Below are 20,547 nucleotides of genomic sequence, written 5' to 3'. Positions count from 1 at the left end.
TATAACAATAATGGTAAAATGCTCGTTTACACTATTAAACTTTAGGCCTACAATTTGTTTCTGATTGAAGAGCCTTTGATTGATTACTAGTGTCTGCCTGTTAAAGCACCTCTTTATTTTGATGGGAAGCAGCAAGAATGTCTATCAATATATCTGAATAAAATTATATAAAAGAATTCAACAAGAAAAAGTGGGACTGTTGTGAAATTAAACTTTTATTAAGGAAAATACTTTTATTTTGGCAGAGAACCTAAAGTCAGCCATTGCTCCAACCGGAAGCTGAGCAGATCAGCTTCAGAGGATCTCAAGAGGTCGCAGAGGAGTGTGGGACGGTGGCGGACTGTGTTAATGTCTGCCTACTCATTAATAAGGTGCGTGTCCCCTGTGTCCGCTTCGATCGCCCATTTAGGAATGTGCCCTATGGCACTGGAGTTTGAGTAAATCGCGAGGAAGGCGCGTTTGGAGCGAATTCGCTATTTTCGGCGCTCGCGCTGTCATTTTCACCCGTCAGTTGCCAAACGTCGGAGCCTGAGCCGTATTTGTCGCTGCATTGATAGCTAGTCAGCTAGTTAGCAGGAGAACTAGCTCATTCGGTGGCTAGCCAGCTCGCACTCTGAGCTTTCATTACCTAGCACTCAATAAATTCAATTTATTTAACCGGACCGTCATCTGTGCGTATTCTGGTGTATTAGCCAACTACTTGATCAGCAAAAAGGGTGAGCCGAGGGGGGCAGGGAGAGAACGACGGAGGCGCGGTGAGCCAGGAGCGGCCGATGAGTTCAGACCAGGGCGGAGAGCCGCAGCTGCAGGAGGAGGCTGAGCCGGGACCCAAAACCCGAGGGGAGGACGAGATCACACCCGGGACCGGGGGAGACTCAGGCGTCATGGTGAGTAGGGGCCTCTTCAGCCCTCCCCAACAGGACGATCGGTCTCTGGCCGGTGCCCTTCTTATAAATAGGGTCATAGGAAGTATGATCGCTCGCTATATAAGGCCATCGGTCGGTTCACACAGCTTGCAAGCTTGACATCACCTAAATTGCAGGCAGTCCATATTGTTGAAGACTCTTCTTGTTGTCATTTGAAAGGATGATTCATTAATCTCTGTGTTGGCCCGCTTACAAGAGACATTTCTAATCTGCGGCTGAACTTTGCATCATGTTTGTGGTTTTAAGATTGCTCTGTCGCAAATAAAGACGACAGTTCGCCCACAAAAACTTAATTTCCTCACCATCGTGTTGGTCAAAATCCGCATGAACATAAAATGAGATGTGTTAGGCAGAATAACAGCAGCATTCACTATTTGCTTCCATTCCATTAGGGAAAAAGGTGCAATGCAAGTAAATAGAGACTGAGGCTGACAGTCCCTCACATCCTAGTCAATATAAGGATTTGTTTTCTAAGATGGACCCAGAAAACAGTATTTTTTTTTTAGCACAAATGCATGTAATATTGTCATGAATCTTTTATAGAGTTGTTTATTCAAAAATGTCTACTGAGGTTGTTTTACAACCTTTTAATATGACATTGTGTTGTTCGAGCATGACATGCGTAACCGGGTAAATTAGCCCACATGCTAGCGAATATTCACATATTAGAAGTTTGTTAGTTACAACTTTATCCAATTTGGTTTAAGGACAATGGTTTTAGTCAAATTTTCCAGTTATACCCGCTGTAATTCGGCGACGTACATTCAGCGGCCTGCTTTCATAAGCTTATTCACGCAGTCATTTGACACACGTGAGCTCACACGGAGTTAAACCGACTAGAACAGACGAACTTCGAATAATGTTTATAACATTGGCTTGGGAAGTTGATATGGTTTTCTGAGTAATACGTAGCAAATATTTGTTTCAGCTTGAATACTTGTGAGCCGACGTCCTTCTCTTAAATAACGTATACCAAACATGTCCTGCACTTCAGGTTGGGAGGACCCGTAGCAACTGAGTTTTTCAGAGAATGACAGTAATGTCTGCTTTTGGCCCAAATTATGTCTTCTTCCGGGTGACATCCTCCAGAAACACTTAATCCTTGAATCCTAGAGGATCTTTTAGTGTTGTTTGTGTTACAGGCGCACAAAGCGTAACAGCTGTTTTTGATAGTTTATGTGGAGGAGGATGAGATTTAGGAAGCAGGTGGCTGTTCCCAATGGCGCCCCCGTGGCCATGTAAAATGAGCAGGTATTAATTATTTTGGATGCACAATTTGTAGCCAAAATATTAAACGTTTAATAAATGTACACATGGGAACCTTTGACATTTCACCTGCTTCAGCACCTTCCTTTTAATTGGGAAGACTTCAGATTCACTTCAATGATATTTTAGTTTGAAGGGGAGTCTGTTAAAAAATAATTATTTCTTATTTCTTTCTTATTTTAACACTTTTTAAAGTTTGTTTTTCAACAGTGAGTTAAAATAGAAAATGTTATTGACCTGTTATTACAACTGTTTTCTGTCGCTTCGTGATCCCTCGTGTGTGGGGGATATGAAAATTGTTAAACTCTAAACGCTCTGCTTTTCTCACATATGCTGTCCCAGACCAGCTTTGTGACATACACAACTAAATTCTTTAGTTTATTTATTTATTTTGTAGGTGGAAATTGGAGAAGATTTCTACTGACTATCTGGCCAGGTTCTGTCTAAAATGCAAGTTACTTGATTTTAATTTTTTATATTGAACTGTTATATAATAGCAAAATCACACTCACCATTGTGCTGTTTTACTAGATATCAGCTCGTTCTGTGAAAGCTGTCTGTTGTTAGGATGAAATTGTGCTGTCAGGTTTGAATGAAATGGTCAATATTTCCCTGTCTGGCAGCAGAATGAACTGGCCGAGAAAGATTCAAGCTCTTGATTGATTCTTTATTGACAGGCCTTGTGATCAATGGGTAAATTGGTAGTTTTGGCCACTCATACAGTATGTTGTAGACTTGCGTCTATGTGCTTTTGCTCACATTGTGCTGCCTTTGTGTGTTTGTATTGACTGAAGGTGTTGACCGAGGATGTAGTTTAGTCCATTCTCTCAGCAAAACATACCACTAACCTTTTATTTCTCCAGGACCAACAAGTAGATTACATTTCTGTGCTTTTTTGAGAGGAGAAAGAAATGTGTTAGCACTCCCAGCATATTCATATCCATGAGAAACGAGATCCCCTTTTCTGTGTTATATGGTATGTGGAAAATGTAACATTTTCAAATTTGTGTTATTGACTGAAGTGCCATCTCTCATGTCTGGTTAAGCACGTGGCTTTTTCTGTGGGCATTTCAGGTTGCTTTTGAGGGGAAGTGAAGTGGTGTCAAGGAAACTCGGGTTAAGTTGGCTCGTCTTAAGTGACACGAAGAGCAATAGCAATGACAGACATGTAAACAAACCTCAGTGTCATGGGAACGACACAGGAAGACTTTTACATGTCATGTCTATAGAAAAAGACCTAAACATGTTATAAAATCAGTTATCAGGGCCTGAATGAATGAGGGATTTCAATATTCTTTAAACATGCTTATATTATAAAATGTCTCCTGAAGATTTTAAAATAAATCGTCCAGTTTAATGATTTCATTTGCATTTCCTTGTATTGTACTAGGTCACTGCTAAAGGAGCTGGTCTGAACCCTAATGCCAAGGTGTGGCAGGAGATTCCTGCAACACAACATGAAGCTCCTGTGGATGGCACTGTGGCCTCCCCCTGGTCCCAGAACAATACGACTGAAGGCAAGTATATTTTCAGACATTCTTAATCTTAATTAATCGCTGTGCATATGTTATGCATAATCTGTAGGTTTCTTTTTTTTTTTAGATGGTTAGTTCTGTGAGATAAAAGGTCATAGATAATTAGCCTTTTGACTTTATTATTAATTCCGTTCCATTTTAATTTTTTTTTTTTGGGAAAGATTTAAAAAAAAGTTTTTTTTTTAAAAATGTCTTCTATGTTCACCAAGGCTGTTATAGTGCAAAGGAACAGCTTTAAAATCAAAATATTTTCTAACTAAATGAATGTCACTGTGGTCATTTGACCAATTAAATGCGTTCTTGCTGAGTAACAGTATGTGTAAAAGTAACAATTGTGTCAACATTTGTTTAACTGCTACATTTTAGCTGATTTTTTGACATCTTATCCTACAAAGGTTGCAGAAACAAATGACAGAGATGTAAATATATAAATGTATTTATATTTGATTTATGTATAAAAAAAGTGTATGTATTTTGATTCGTTTTTGTCATATTGTGTCTGCGTTCACTTAGATACCTCTGTAGGTAAACAGTACACGCCTGGCTTCTCTGCTGTCGAGGACAACAGCACCTCTAGTACTGTAGTTGGTGTGGTGAACGGGATGGACCCCCCTGACCAAAGCTTCCCGGTTTGTGAGCGCACTACAGCAACTAATGGTAAGTGTTTTTCATAATTGTGAAATATGATTTTTCACATCAATCAATGCACATGTTAATGTAAATGCGCCACTTTTATCTATTATTGGTGTTTTCAGTTAGCAAACATGTGCCACACACTTACCTTTAATGTTTACATGCATTGTTTCCAAGCAGTGGAGTCCAAGCTCCCTGAGGAACAGCCCGTCTCTGAAGAGACTTTGCGTGAGTCTCTAAAAAAAGAATTGGAGTTCTGTTTCTCCAGGTAAGTGCAGGCCTGTAGTGCAAAGTAAGCTTTCAATTTAATGCAAATAAGTAAACAGCACTTTACAGCCACTCTCCTTCCATCAGCTGCGTTTACTGATGCTCCTCTTTCATCCCCCAGGGAGAACTTATCTAAGGATCTTTACCTAATATCTCAAATGGACAGTGACCAGTTTGTCCCCATTTGGACTATTGCCAGCATGGAAGGAATCAAGGTCCTCACAACTGACATGGACCTCATCTTGGATGTCCTGAGATGTACGTGCCTGTTTTGCATTTAACATCTATGCTTGAATTTATTGTTTATTTAAAATACACTATTAATATTGTTCTGACCGCCCACAGCATCTCCTATGGTCCAAGTCGATGAAAAAGGGGAAAAAGTGCGGCCAAATCACAAGCGTTGCATCATCATTTTGCGAGAAGTTCCTGAAACAACACCTGTTGAGGTCAAAAAAATTACATCAAGAAATGGGATAGCTTGGTTATTTTAGATATTATTGGATCCTCTCATAAATGTCTATCTGATTGTTTGTTTTTCTCACCAGGAAGTGGAAGCCTTGTTTAAGAATGACAACTGTCCCAAGGTAATAAGTGTGGAGTTTGCACACAACAACAACTGGTACATTACATTCCAATCAGATACAGACGCTCAACAGGTATGAATTTCCGTTATGATTGGGAGACAAATTGCTTGCCCTTGGAACTATTACAACTAATTTGAAACTAATTGTTTTTTTCTCCATCTAGGCATACAGATATTTAAGGGAAGAAGTGAAGACTTTTCAGGGAAAACCAATCATGGCAAGTTCTATACAAAAATGTGTGGCATTACATTTGTTTGCATCTCAGATGGCTTCTTACTTTTTTGCATTTCCTATTTCTAGGCCAGAATAAAAGCCATTAACACGTTCTTTGCGAAGAATGGTTATCGAAACCTGGACTGCAGTGTGTATCCTCAGCAATCTCACACTCAGTCGCAGTACAGCTCCCCTCTCTTCATGCAGCCTGTTTACAGCCCCCAGCAGCAGTACCCACTCTACGGCATAGTACCTCCTACCTGGACGCCATCTCCTACTCCATACTTCGAGACTCCCCTGGTAAGACTTGGTATTTTGACACACCAAGGATACACCTGATACACTAAGCCAATCATTTTTGTTGTTATAAGTTGGTTTTATATATCATAATTTTAAAGTTTCCCTTTCATGTAGTGTGTATTATATAGCTGTTTGTGAAATATAAAAGGTCTGTTAAGTTTTAATGAACAAAGTGCATGACAAATTAAGTTATTGTCTCATAAAAGAAAGAATTGATTCTGAGCTGCCGAAATGAGTTGTTTCGTCAGCCATTCCACTCTCACTTCCTGTTACATACCCATGTAACACATTTGCATAATTCCAGTCTATTGTTTTCATTGGCTATCCACGAACAAACAATGTCTGCTTCGTCCTCCAACTTTGTAGTTGAAGTTGAGGCCTGAAATAATTTGGTTAGTGTTGTTCATGTTAACATGCCGAGTAGAAACTGTTTTCAGCTCTGCAAATACACTTTGGATGTTTTCTTAAAAAGGATGAGGGCTCGTGCTGGAATTGATATGGAACATCCGCCGCCTTTGTGCTTGATAAATAGTGATATCAACCGGAGCTGAAATTCAGATATGATAATAAGCGTTTTGTTTCCGACACGCACTGTAAGCTGTAGGCCAGTCACAACAGGCTTGCCTGTCTGACCAATCAGAGCAGAGTATGCTCGTGAAACAGAGGGGTTTAGAATCTTCAAACAGTTTTCAGACTCTTTTAGAAATTTGATGGTGTGCAATGTATAATATGAGACAAAGCATTTTTTGACCTTGGATGCATATAAACTTATTGTAGGAGACCTCCAAAACAAAATGAGGAACTTTTAAAACTGCATAATTGAGGCGCTTTAACTGATGGTGACATGCTGTGTTTTCCATAGGCTCCTTTTCCCAACAGTGGTTTTGTTAATGGATTTAGCTCACCTGGACACTACAAAACTGGCTCAAATTCTCTAAACCTTAGCCGTCCCTTCAGCAGGAACCGGTAGGTTAAGTCAGGCCCTTTCATTATACCACCTGTTTATTTTGCATTAATTGACTGTATAGCTCTAACCTCACTATAGAAGAAACAGACGGGTTCCGGAAAGTAAATATCCTATTCATTTTTAACTTTTATAAACCATTAAAGACAGACCTGCTTTGAGTTATTAGGTTGTTAATTGATGGTGTACGATTTAATTTATTTTAGCTTCTTATTTTTCTAAATAAAGTTTTGTAGTGGAATTCCTGGTGGAAACTATATTACAGATGATCATCAAATACTTTTGTTTTAAATTGGTGTTTGTAATATTATGATTCAATTTCTGTCTGGTTGATTTGGTTCATGTCTTGTACTGTAACTTTTTAAAAATCCCTATGGGAAAAATGAATGGAAAAATTACTTCTGGAACCATGGTCACTTAAAAAAGTGGGCAGGCACTTTTGCACACTATTGAAAAGGGAAATAAAATCTAAAATTTGCATTCGCATATTTTATTTTGTTAAAAGAAGTAGGAAAGTTTCATTGAAGTACAAATGTATTTTCTATAGTGTAAGAATGTAGGCAGTCACAGTAGATCACTTGGATATTTTTTACTGTTCCCACAGTGTTCCACTCTATTCAAGAAAGAATGTAATAAATGCCTTCAGGTACAACTTCTAATGTCATGTATCAACAATCATCAAGCCATTCTTATTGTCCTCTCCAGACAGTTAAATTACCTGCTTTGGTGTTCAGCTCTCCAGCTCAGAAAATTCTGGTTAACTAACAAAACAGCTTGGGAAGGGTTGCAGGAACATAATAAATGAACACAACAATGATTATTGACTTAATCCTAACCATCTGCCAATTACACAAAATGCATATTATGCAACTTCTGTCAGAAATAGAATTATCCTTCCTTCCTTTATTAGTGTGTCTATTTCACTCATATTAACTTTTCATAATTTCATTAACATTTTTGTTTAAGATGTATTTTTTTTTACTATATTGGTGCTCAAATCATCACACTAACAGCTTTTAATGTTGAATGATTTACTTATTCATTTAAAGAAACATTTAGATTAAGGGATTTCAGGGGTAACGTAATTTGATTAAATTGTACATGCAATTTTTTGACAATTTACAAAAAATAAATGTAAAACTAATGTAAGTTCACTGGCAGGAGTAATTATTTTGGTTTTAAAGACAGAATTTGCCTGTTTGTCCATTTTTGTTTTGGAGCCGTTGCATGCTGCTCGTAACTTGAAAGGCCATCATCTACATCCACGCTTGTATAAGTTTAGTGAAAAATGTTTGTATGGAGAGGAGACGCAGCAGCAAATCTCATGCAGGCTTCTGTTTCTGCTTTTCGAGCAGGAACCATGTGAAGCCTCAGACGAGGGCTAATGATGGACTCTCTTCCACTGTGTCCCCGGTGGCTCTTGTGGATGGACTGTCTGGTCTGCACAGTCCCCAGCCTCCCTCCAGCGGCGGGCCGGTGCTGTCATCCACCGAGATCAACTCATCTTTTTCACACCTATCTTCCAACGATCCAACTGATGATGGCATCATGGCGGGACGTGGGAGGTTTGTTACTTTTTTGGCTCATTTTAGTTTAGTTTAGCTAAAAAATGATTGTGGAGTTTCATAAATTTATTCGGATTGCACATTTTGTAAATTGGATTCATCTTTTGTTTTAGGAGAACAACGTACAGAGGCACTCGAAGGCGGCGAGAGGATGATCGCACAACAGTAATTTCAAATTTTGTGTTGCTGTTTACAATTAAGAATTAAAATTAAATTAACAATTAAAAATCTTATTTGTTTGCATAGAGAACAGTTCCCCTGTCTCAAGTGAAAGTACCGCCCCCCAAATTTGACCTGGCCGCCTCCAACTTCCCTCCGCTGCCTGGCTGCTCTGTAAGTTTACAGGGGGAGCCTGTGCTGGAGAACCGCCTCTCTGATGTTGTGCGGGGCCTGAATAGGGAAAAGGTTTGTTAAGCATAAGACAATAGCATTTTCACTTGAGCTGAACAAATGTGGGAAATTATGTAATTGTTTTTTTTTTTTTAACCAATATTGTTGTTTTATATTTATAATATATCGATTTATAATTATAATGTATTATATTGAGATTGAATATGCTGTTATTAAGCTTTTTTCTTCCTTATTGTTCAACAAAGACAAGCAATAAATCAGTGTATGTGGTGGTGGGGGGGGGTTCCGATTTCAAAACAATTTATTAATTAACCATATTAATGTAACTTAATCTTTTTATTTTATTTCATATGTAATATGTCCTTTTTAAAATAATTACACATTAAAAAATTGAAGAATTTTTAATATGCAAACTATATATATCTTCAAAACTTAAAAGCTAGTAATTAATAAATAGAAAAAAATGCACATAATACAAACTATAAACAGAGTGCCTTAAGTATTTAAGAGTTGGCTATCTGAACTGGCTATCATTGAGTTTCGTATTTTTAATACGAACCTACCCCAATTGTATAGTATAACCAACACAATATTAGATTAAACATAAAATGTCTTTCCTGTAGTCCAGGCCTACAGTGGGGCCAAAAAGTATTTAGTCAGCCACTGATTGTGCAAGTTCTCCTACTTAGAATGATGAGAGAGGTCTGTAATTTTCTTCACAGGTATACTTCAACTATGAGAGACAAAATGAAAAAAAAAAAAAAAAATCCAGGAAATCACATTGTAATTTTTTTTTTTTGTAAATTATGGTGGAAAATAAGTATTTGGTCAATAACAAAAGTTCAACTCAATACTTTGTAACATAACCTTTGTTGGCAATGACAGAGGTCAAATGTTTCCTGTAATTTGCTGTAATGTGCAGTTTCTGCAGTACAGCCTATGAGTGAGCCAGTGCAGCTGCAAATGCGTTTTACATAAAGATTTCAGTAAATCAGGAAAAAGCATTTTTACCACTGCGTATAGTTACACAACACGAAGTGACCGTTCGAAAGGGAAATCTCGTTTTATCATATTGCGATATCATCACAAATGCAATCAATCATTCAGCCCTAATTTTCACACCACTCAGATTGATTTTATTCATTGCTTGTCATTTTGTTTCTCTCCAGCAGCAGGATTCAAGCAAAGAGTCCGTTGTGAGTCCCACAAGCCCAGCCACAGAGGAGACTATCTCCAGGCCCACCCAGCCTGTAGCCAAGATGACTGCTCACGTTCCTGAACCCATGACCTCCATGTAAGCGATTCTTACAAATGGCTAGCATACAAAAACTTGTTTCTATCAGTGTGTGATTTATTTATTCAGTGTGTGACCTGTGTTCTATAGCTCCAACCACCTGGAGAAGAAACCGGAGAACGTGGAGTCCCCGGTCTATAAAGAGACGCCTGTGACCTCTACTCCTGTCTCAGCCGTGCTGCCCACCCCTGCCCCAACAGCACCTGGTCCAAAGCTTCAGCCTAGCTCGGCCACGACTGCAGCCCCTCAATCTAACACTGCCCCCTCCAGCACCCCGGCGCTGGTGAGTTATAGCTTCCCTCGGGCTAACGATTAAATTTAGAATGGACAAGTGGTCAGTGTCTACCTGAATTCTAGTCTCTGTTCAGTGGGATGCAGGTTCAAGATCACATTCTTCATGGCTCCCTTTACGCAGGACAAAAACACTGTTTCAGTGTGGACATAAGGCCAAAATGGAGAGAAAAATATGCTTTTTCAAATTAAAACGTCAAGGCCTGAATAAATTCTCAAAAAAAAAAAACCTTTATGGTTTAACATTTGAAAGCAAAGAAATTACGGAATTACGGCAATAGTATTGTCATTTTAAATAAATTGCTTGATTACATCAAGCTCCCTCCATTTTACTCAAACCTAAAAGAGACATAGATTCAAGACATTGAATAAGTCTTTAAGACATTTTTATATGCCACCGCTTTCTAAAGTTCTGTTAACCCATCCTTTGATAATACCAATCCGATGCGTCTCCCAGTACTTAGAATCTAATGCTAAGTGAGAACTTCTAAACATTTTTCTCCTTCTCTTCAGGAACCTCGCAAGCTCAGTTACGCTGAAGTATGTCAGCGACCACCTAAGGATCCCCCTCCTCCAGCATCCACTTCCTGCCCTAACAATGCAAGTGCACAGCCTTTGAGAGAGCTGCGTGTCAACAAGGGGGATGAGCAGCCCTCCAGCCCTGCAAGCAAACCTGATCGGCCTCAGGAAACGGTGGGCAACTGCAAGGCCAGGGAGGGCCGGCCGGCCCGTGACTCCCAGAGCTTTTCTCGCAGCAACGGACCCCCCAGAACCAGTACAGGGGGATTCAAGCTACGAGAGCAGCAGAGACGCCCCCCTTTCGGCCATCGCGGTTCACCCCAGGGAGGTTCCAGACACACTGGAAAAGAGCAGAACATCCCCCCCATATCGCCAAAGTAAAGACTCTGAACAGAAATCCTTAATGTATGAATATTTACACACACACACGTACATACACATGCACACACATACACACATGTGTGTGTATGTGTATGTGTGTATATATATATATATATGTATATATGTATGTATGTGTGTATATATATATATATATATATACATGCATACATATACAGAGAGAGATGAAATATAAGTCAAAATTTTAAATGGTATTCACCTCTCCTGCCTGGAGCGCTTCCAGAGGAAAAGTCTCATGAAGTGACAATGCACAGACTGGGGTATCCAGGCAAAATGGGCATCAGAAATTGGAAGCATTTGTTGCTTGCTGAAGGACACCATCAAATAGGAAAAAAATGAACATTTTATGCTTCTAACTTGACAATGTCCCTTCAGAATGTAAATCCATGTGAATTTTTCCTTTTTTCCTTGAGAGGTGGGTGGCCTCTCTTAGCCCTGCTCGGGAGAGGTGTGAAAGTGGGCGGTTGGGTGGCCCTGATGGTGGTCTGCAAAGAGCTTATGCACTAAGAAAAGGAACATGCATAAACAATGTCATGTACCTATACAAAGATATCACTTTGACATGCAATGATTCATCTTTCTTTTCTTTAATTTTCAGTTGATTGATTCGCAATTACAGGACACTGGGCGCTCGACCCCTGGGGTGGTTTGACCGTGTAAATGAACCTGTGTGTGTGTGTGTGTGTGTGGAAGGATGTGGTTTGCTTTAGAGTCGATTCATCTGGGATTTAGATCCCGTGTAGAATATGTGGCGCGTGCTTGAAAGTGGATTATTTCGCAAGTATCTTTAGGGCTGACAGTGCGTTTTGGTCTGGAGTTTTGCATTAGTTTGCGTGACATACTGTAGCTCGTGATTAACTCTGTAATGGGCGCTCGGATTTACTTACGATCAATTTTGGAGCCTTGTTAATGATTCAAATATATATATAGCCTACTTTCACTTCATGAAGTCAAAGCCTGCCAATTATGATGCTGTTATGTCACAGATTTGCTGATGGGTGAATCTTTTTTTTTTCTTTTTTAATTTTATGTGTGATTTGTTATTTGTTTTTGTAGTTAGTTTGAGTAACCAACAGCCTGTGAATGATAACTTTAACAGTCAGGTACATAGGCACTCATGAATTTTGTGTCATCTCAGATTTGTTTTGTTTTTGTGCATTCTCCTTCCTGGACTGCTTTGAGCATTCTCAAATATCCTGATAATCAGTCAGGTTATGTTTACAACTAGGTGATGGTGGTTTGGGCTAATGCAAGGCAGAGTCAATAATCATGATCATTAAGTGGATTGGTTCTGATTTAGGTTTCCTGTTTTTATAATCGTATATTCAGAGTTGATTAATTGGATGGAGCTGTTGGTCATGATGATGAGATAGGTCAAGCAGGTCTGACGTTTAGTTTCTATCCATTACATTTGAAATGATAATATGGTTACCACTGTTATATAACAATCACATAAAGTGATTGTTCCTTAAGGCACATTCATCACCATCACCTCACCTAGTTTCAGTGAAAGAAATCCGGTGTTTATGACCTATTGGGCATTACCCAATTACAAACCATAATCGGCAGTACTGGTTTCATTTGAAATCGTTTTTAATGATGATTTATGTGTGAAATCAATGTCCAGAGTGGGTTATCTGGCTCAGGGGTGACGCATCTCATCTCATTCCTGTCAAGTTAAATCCGTCTCTGGTCTCACATTTATATGAACTTCCATTTCGGTCATTTCATGACGTTTTTATATTTTCAAGGACATGATATTTAAAGGAGAATTGAATGTTAGATGCTTGGTATCATCTGAATGTGTCCTCCATTAATTGTAAATCACACCCTTTATTTAAACGACGACATTTCTTCCCTGAACAGAGCGTTTTGACTGTTGGATAAATGACAATATCGGTGCAAAATCCTCTTGAAATGATTGCTGCAAGGTTTCTTATAGCTTTGCCATGGTTAATGTGAGTGTCGTCATTGCTATGCCAATGCCAGAGTGTTCTTTTTGATGGGGTGGCATGTGTATGGGTGATTTAGAAATTGTTGCTTTGGTAGATGGCACCTGATAGTGATTAAGTTGGGAATATGAATAGCAGGGATGCATTCACTACAAAAAAAGTGCTGTGGTGAATTGGTGCTGTTATTTGAACGTTTAATCAGGAGGATACAGTATTGCTGTTGAATTCATTGTAAAGTATTGCTTTTAAAAACATGATTTTTAATTTATTTTAATTCTGATGTCCCCCTCCCCCCATGCAACCCCCCCCACTCCCCTGTCCCTTGTAAGTTTATCATGACTATGTACAAAAAACATTGGGAGAGAGTCGCAGATTTAACATATTTGTATATTTTTTTTGAGATTTCAGCAGAGAAAATACTTGATGCATTTACTAGAGGCTTAGTAATGCGGTAAATAACAAATCACTGGGGCTTTTTTTTTTTCTTGTTTTCATTAATGATTTTGAGCAGCTAGTGGTTTAGGATAAATGAAATGCACTAACTTGTTAAAAATATCTTGTTATGTAATGTGAAATTATATTAGGAGCATAAGGTTATTATATTGATGTTGACAGGCTTGCAAAAATCTACAGAAAATAGTAAATTTCTCTTAATGTTTGGGTTATTACTGTTAATTGATTTAGGGATTGGTGTGGCAAAGGGAAGAATTATTTAACAATGGATTGAAGTGAGACACTAAATTCTAGCTGTCTGCATAAAATGTCACAAAAAGAAAATAAATTATTTTGTTTTGGCCTTACTCTTGACTGGTTCATTTGCTGCATTTTTTCCTGTTTATATTATTGAACACTTCTGTTGCTTTTTGTCTGGTTAAGAAGAGATTTGTAGTCAGTAAAAACATTTACAGATCATTTAATTATTTTCCCAAAGAAAGAGTGTTTAACAAAGTACTGAATAAAGTACTTTACCTATTTTTTAAATAAAGACTGTTTCCATTTTTTATCATACACCACCACAGCCACATGATCACACTGTAGCCCAACATTTGGTGCCAATTAAAGCTAAACGGGTACTTGTACCTGGATGGGAGACTTCCTGGGAAAATCAGGTTGCTGCTAGAAGAGGTGTTCACGAGGCCAGCAGGAGGTGCTAACCCTGAAGTCTTGCCCAATTATAGTGATACCTCGCGGAGCTCCTCAGAAGGCAGAAATATAAAGGCAGAAACTCCCCAAAACAAGAAATGGATGAAAACGACTGTATCAAAGGGTTGTCAAACCATTTCAAAGGATGAAACCAACAGTCTGGTGATGTCTATGGGTCGCAGGAGGTCCACTGTAAATAGGCTACATAGTGGATTTAAAACTAAATACTAACTTGTACATTTTCAATTATTTAATGTCCAAATACTTAATAAAACTTTAATAAAAGTTTTTAGTTGGTAAAACGTAGGTTTAAACAGACAGAAATAAAACGTGACATTGTGTTCTTTTGCCTTATGTTCATCTTATTAATGTCTTGACTTCACTGCACCGATTTGAAGTCAAGACACTAATGGATATGTTGAGGACAATGTGCAGACAGTAGGCTACATTTTTTTCACACACACACACAAAAAAAAACTAACATTGTTACATAAGGCTGTCATATATAATATTGGTGCATGCATACACAACACTACTTTAATGTTGACTAATTTATATAACTGCTATTTGAGAGGGCACATTTTAATTCATTTTAAGTATTATGTAGCTTGTGGGCAAGTTTCTTTAAGTTCTGTAACATGGAAACGATGGCGTGTGAAGGCACCGAGTGACATAAAGTGACATTCATTTAGGGGCCCTCAGCACAGGGCCCATCATGTCTAATTTAGGCATGAACAGTACTGTACGGTATGTGAAGAATGGCCTCTCATACATACACACGCGCATTACTAATTTTAGCCGTATTTCTAGCCGCAATTACTCGATACAAATGTGTCTCGCCAAAGACAACAAATGGATAAATGGCGTTTTAAAATTGTTTGTCACTTCCTCTCGTGACGTCACTGTGTTTGTGTTGAGCGAGCGGACAGAGTGTCAGATTAGCTCCAAACCTGCAGCTGTTTCACTTCGTGCAGGTACTGTTTTAACAACTAATCGTCTTCAATTACACACTTTACGGTTTCCTTTTTTCCGCGCACTTGCACCTAAAAAGATTCAGAGGTAAGAAAATGTTATTTCACGTCCTGGGTGTCGAAACTAGCTCCAAACGGCTAACGATAGTTCACTCCGGTAGAACACACACAGAAAGGAGTAATACACACTGTATTTTGTTTTTCTTTTTTGAAAACACTTAACGTTATGTTATTTGCAACTAGACTTTTTTTTTTACGAGCACTATTAAGCTGTCATGTTTTAGACTTCATTTGCTTGTCAAATATTGTGTGTTTTTGCTAGCTGATCTGTCATGCGACCTTTTGTTGACAGCATGACAACAAGACGAGACGAACAGCACTCGTTTGCCTTATTTATCTATATGACTCAGGCTATGTGCATATTTTGATAACATTTATAAGACTGGGTCGAGTGTGTCAGGCACCTGCTACAGGCAGAATAAATATATTTTATAGTATAAACAATATGTGAATGGTTTCATGGCTGAAGCTTCATTTAACCCACCAGAGTATTACCTGAACCTAGTACTAGCCTACCGAAATTTTACAAAATTAAAAATGAATGAATTATTGTTTTGAAGAGATGCATTATTTTCCCCTTATTCATATCATATGGACAAATAGAAATTAATGAATGGAGTTTGACATTTAAGTAGTGAAAGATTAAATAAATAAATGCAGAAAATATAATTAAAAGCAACAATCTATAAATGAAACAATAAAAACTGGTACAATGTATGTAAAATGGCTAGGCCTTCAATTAATGTACCTTTTTTACATTAAATTACAGGCAAATGTAAAAACAGTATTAGTGTGAAAAAAAAATGTTTATCTTTTATTTATTCATTTATTAAGATTAATTTATTGACATTTATTTATTTTTATTTCATTTGAATAATTGTCAAGTTAAAAATAATAATAAATAAAAAAAAACATTGTTTAATATTTATAATATTTAATGACTATAATTAGACAATTGTCAGATTATTACTATCATTAAATAAATTGTGGCCATAAGAACATGCTCATTGACAGTCGGTATTAAAGAGAATAATGATTCATAATATAAAGAAATGTATTTTTTGTTCTGTCAACATCATTCTCTTGTTAATTGATATTTTTTTTCTCCATTTTTTTCTTCTCTTGAATTATTTTTTTCACTTTCACAGCCATCTCATCCCACTGTGGCGTTACCCAGTCCGGGTGAAATGTCCTGTTGTTCCACATGAGCTCTACTATGTGGTACATCATGCAGAGTATTCAGAGCAAATACTCATTGTCAGAAAGGCTTATTCGAACCATAGCGGCAATTCGCTCCTTCCCACATGATAATGTTGAAGACCTTATACGCAGGGTAAGTTGTGTTACCAAAGCTTTAGAAAGTTGTTTCGTATATCACATTCTGAATGAAAATGTGCTCTTTTGACAGGGAGCAGATGTGAACAGGATGCATGGCACGCTGAAGCCCCTGCACTGTGCCTGTATGGTGGCTGATGCCGATTGTGTGGAGCTCTTGCTGGAGAAAGGCGCAGAGGTACATCATATAGTTTAGAAACCAACCATTTCCCTAAATTCAGCATTTTGACAGTGTTTAAATACTTGTAAAGGGGAAATTATTTATTTACAGATATCAGAAATAAATAATTCATAAATAGCATTATGTTTTTGGGAAGTCACCCCATAAAATATTTTTTTAAAAATTAATTGTCATAAATAGGTCAAAAAATCTTACAAATCCCTATAGTCCTCTTCATCATTTACAGTTTTGTTTTTTTATTTTCCTGCATATTATTGCATGTTGGTTGCACCACGTGACTTTGATTTGGCAGACAAAAGCTTTTCAAATATTAATAAGAAATGAAACAGTTTTGTATAAACTGTATAAATTTTTTTTTTAAGAAATGAAAACTTTTATTCTGAGTGTATTCAAAAACTGTAAAGACGTTAAAATCTTTACAAAAGACTTCTATCGTATATCAAATAAATGACATTCTGTTGACATTTCTAATCTTCAAAGAATCCTGAAATAATCACAAATTCTATAAAAAAATATCAAGCAGCATGACCATTTTCAACATTAATAAGAAGGATTCTTTCTTGAGAAGTAAATCCGCATACTTGAATGATTTCTGAAGGACCATGTGACACTGAATACTGGAGTGATGCTGCTGAAAATTCAGCTTTGCCATAAGAGGAATGAATTAGATTTTAAAATATTTTCAAATAGAAAACAGTGTGCAATATTGTAAAATTAAAATTGTAATATTGTTTCACAAAATTAATGTTTTTATTGGATTTTTGAAAATACAATAAAAACAGATAATATTTTTAAATACAAATACATTTTTTTTAAATAATTCTTACCAACTCCAAACCTTTGAACGATAGTGTATATATTTTATTATAATATTTTCACATTAGGAGTACATTGACAACCAACTTTTCAAGAAGCTCCATCTTTTCATGTGGCATTTTTTTTTCATCATTATTACAGATGCATCACTCCCCAATTATTATATATATTTTTTACTTTGTGCTCCCCAAAAAAGATATAAATGAATTTTAATTCAGAAATTAAAAGCATGCATATTATAGAAAATGTATACCATCTCAATTTCTCACATAGGTAAATGCCTTGGATGGTTATAACCGCACTGCCCTGCATTACGCAGCAGAGAAGGACGAGGGTTGTGTGGAGCTGCTTCTAGAATACGGGGCCCAGCCAAATGCGCTGGACGGAAACAAGGATACCCCACTGCACTGGGCCGCCTTCAAAGATAACCCAGAGTGTGTACGGGCCCTGTTAGAGAGCGGCGCCTGTCCGAATGTCCGAGATTACAATAACGACACGCCCCTCAGTTGGGCGGCCATGAAGGGCAACCTGGAGAGCGTACGTGTGCTGCTCGAATACGGCGCTCAAGTCCACGTCACCAACCTAAAGGGCCAGACGCCCATCTCGCGGCTGGTGGCGCTGCTGGCTCGGGGCCTGGGCACGGAACAGGAGGAAGAGTGCCTGGAGCTGCTTTGCCGTGCCGCGGGGAGGTTCGAGATCCGCAGGGCCGACGGCTCCTTACCGCGTGAGCTCACTAAAGATCCTCAGTTACTGGCTCGACTCACTAACCTGGTAGCCCAGCCGCCCTCGTTGCGAGCCTTGGCGCGCTGCGCTGTTCGTAATAGCCTGGGAGTCCAGTTCCTCCCGTCTGCGGTGAAACAGCTCCCGCTTCCGGAGTCAGTGAAAGAATATGTGCTCCTCAGAGACTGAGCGAGATGACTGTTCTTAATGTCAGGCGTGGAGGATGTGGATGTCTTCTGTGTATGTGAACGTGATTGTAATCAGACGGCAATCTGAAGTGTGTCTATCCATATGCAGTGAGTTAATATGTGAGGAAGTTGCCCATTTAGGTTTTTTGTTTTTTGTTGCTATAATGTCATCAAACAAATTCAGACTTGGGTTTTAGTATGATTATGTGCTTTGGTGCAAAGAAATAGTGATCTGGTAGGAGAAAGATGTTGATGAACCCATAATGTAAAAATAGCAACAGATGTGAAATATTCTAAATGCAAAGACACAATTATTTAAGTAAATGCAGTGGAAACAAAATAACACTTTAACAGCACTTAAGTTATAATCATATATTACATTTTTGTGTTTCAAACTTCTTTAATTTAGTTTTTTTTATTTATGCTGTAATGTTTGATGTTTTTAAAGGAAATAACTGAAGCCTCTAGATCAAGTTTTAAAGTAAAATAAATATTAATATTTTTGTTAAATCATTTTATGAGGTTTCCCAGTTATCGAAAATAATTTCATCCTGGAAAAGTTGGGAAAATTTGTAAAAAAAAAAAAAAGTAAATTTGCCAAAAACAACAGCATTGTTTTACTTTTGTTTTCTAATCTCTCTCATTTTGAAGTAGGGCAATGTAAAGACACTATTGGATTTCAAACCAACTTATTTCTCTTTCACTTTCATACTCTCATGACACATATTTCTCTGATTTAGAGTGTTGGACTGTATTATACTTTTTTTTGGTGCTAATGATTGCAGAAAATGAGCTGTGCTTTTACGTTTGAGATGAAAACATTACAAACCTTAACAAGAATCTTCTGTGTCAATATTGGGAATGTTCATTTTCTTTCAACCTCAGTGTTACGTTAGCATGATCATTCCAAATGTTAGCAAATTGTGTATGGGATGTCTTAAATGAATGGACTTCTACACTTGTCACATCTTGAGAACCCCAAGAGATTTTTGCAGCTCTATTTTCATTTCTCTGTTGTTGTTGTTGTTATATTGCTTGCTTAAGAGGTATGTAGTGCTTACATCTAGTTTTATGCATGCAGAGTAACCAGTAAAAGACTTCATGCATTGTTCAAGCGTTTTACTGCAGTTATTTCCCCAAATCAAGTGAACTGTGAACATGATCGAGGGCACATATCAAATGCTTTATCAATGACATGAGACCTTAATGAGCTATGTGTATGTTTTACCAGTAGAGGGCGCTGGAATACCACATGATATAAAGCAGTCAGATAAAGCTACAGAATTTTTCAGTTGCCTTATTTGTAAAATAATAATAATAAAAATGTTACATTAAGAGAAAAAGACTTTTACATACAGTATCAACCCTTAAGGAAAAAAATCATCTCAGTTTTAATTGCATATATTTATCCTACTTACAAGTTACAATAGCTAAACAATCAGCCATTATCTATTAAGACTATTTTACATTCATAATATTAGCTGAAAAAGCAAAAAATGTACACTTGATTGTTTTTTAGCATTTGCTGTATGGTACTAAGATAATTGAATAGGGAAAGGAAATTGAATAGGAATTTTCTGAATAGGAAATTGAATAATGAGAAAAGAGCATACTTTTATTGCATATTATCATTTCAGTTCCTTACTTCAGCAAGCACAGTTTGTGTTTTCCATCATGCTTTATTTAAACTCCTATCCAAGCACAGGATGTCCTCTTTATGAGAATGCAAATCAGCCAGGAAGGAAACTACAGTAGGACTGAATAAACTAACCTTCCTGTCTTTTCAAAGCCGTCACCTTCAGTTTACATCAGTTTTCATCTTCATCATTGCCTTAGGCCTAGTTAATCAATAGCAGAGGATTGAATCATTGAACACTTGTGAAGAGAGACGAGATGGAAACCACACTTGTTTTTGTCAACATTGTCATGGTTTATGACATAATCTTAGGGTGTGAATAATAATAATACAAAACATTGCAACATTGCTTCCTACTTTGCCACTAAGAATTGGAATGCAGAATCACTGTTAAAATAACAAAGACGACTCTACAATCATATTTTACTGACATTC

The 20,547-nt window shown here is 37.5% G+C and overlaps 2 protein-coding genes across 10 annotated transcripts; both read left to right on the top strand.

Annotated features, from left to right (window-relative positions):
* The first annotated feature begins 289 nt into the window (after window positions 1-289).
* larp4aa (La ribonucleoprotein 4Aa) lies at window positions 290-13,862 on the top strand. Of its 5 annotated transcripts, none has more exons than XM_039651790.2 (17): window positions 290-887; window positions 3,583-3,709; window positions 4,241-4,384; window positions 4,541-4,628; window positions 4,749-4,885; window positions 4,973-5,076; window positions 5,176-5,286; window positions 5,378-5,431; window positions 5,515-5,727; window positions 6,590-6,693; window positions 7,296-7,337; window positions 8,047-8,256; window positions 8,370-8,421; window positions 8,503-8,661; window positions 9,777-9,901; window positions 9,992-10,184; window positions 10,706-13,862. In XM_039651790.2, exons 1-17 carry the CDS (start codon window positions 774-776, stop codon window positions 11,090-11,092), a joined length of 2,364 nt encoding a protein of 787 aa, XP_039507724.2. In that variant the 5' UTR covers window positions 290-773; the 3' UTR covers window positions 11,093-13,862. The 5 variants fall into 5 exon arrangements, with proteins under 5 accessions (XP_039507724.2, XP_039507725.2, XP_039507723.2 ...); XM_039651791.2 differs by having other exon boundaries at window positions 4,538-4,628; window positions 9,780-9,901; XM_039651789.2 differs by having other exon boundaries at window positions 4,538-4,628.
* A 1,172-nt stretch (window positions 13,863-15,034) lies between these two features.
* asb8 (ankyrin repeat and SOCS box containing 8) lies at window positions 15,035-19,590 on the top strand. 5 transcript variants are annotated; one of them, XM_039651794.2, is made up of 4 exons: window positions 15,035-15,179; window positions 16,385-16,569; window positions 16,645-16,749; window positions 17,842-19,590. In XM_039651794.2, exons 2-4 carry the CDS (start codon window positions 16,441-16,443, stop codon window positions 18,475-18,477), a joined length of 870 nt encoding a protein of 289 aa, XP_039507728.1. In that variant the 5' UTR covers window positions 15,035-15,179; window positions 16,385-16,440; the 3' UTR covers window positions 18,478-19,590. The 5 variants fall into 5 exon arrangements, with proteins under 5 accessions (XP_039507728.1, XP_088980553.1, XP_039507729.1 ...); XM_089124427.1 differs by having other exon boundaries at window positions 15,092-15,179; window positions 16,368-16,569; XM_039651795.2 differs by having other exon boundaries at window positions 15,105-15,264.
* Window positions 19,591-20,547: the final 957 nt, after the last annotated feature.

Source organism: Pimephales promelas, chromosome 20 (genome assembly GCF_988280905.1).
Source record: "Pimephales promelas chromosome 20, fPimPro1.hap1.1, whole genome shotgun sequence".
Classification (NCBI taxonomy): Eukaryota; Metazoa; Chordata; class Actinopteri; order Cypriniformes; family Leuciscidae; genus Pimephales; species Pimephales promelas.
The sequence above is the reverse complement of the archived record's forward strand: the minus strand, read 5'-3'. Positions and strand labels throughout refer to the sequence as shown.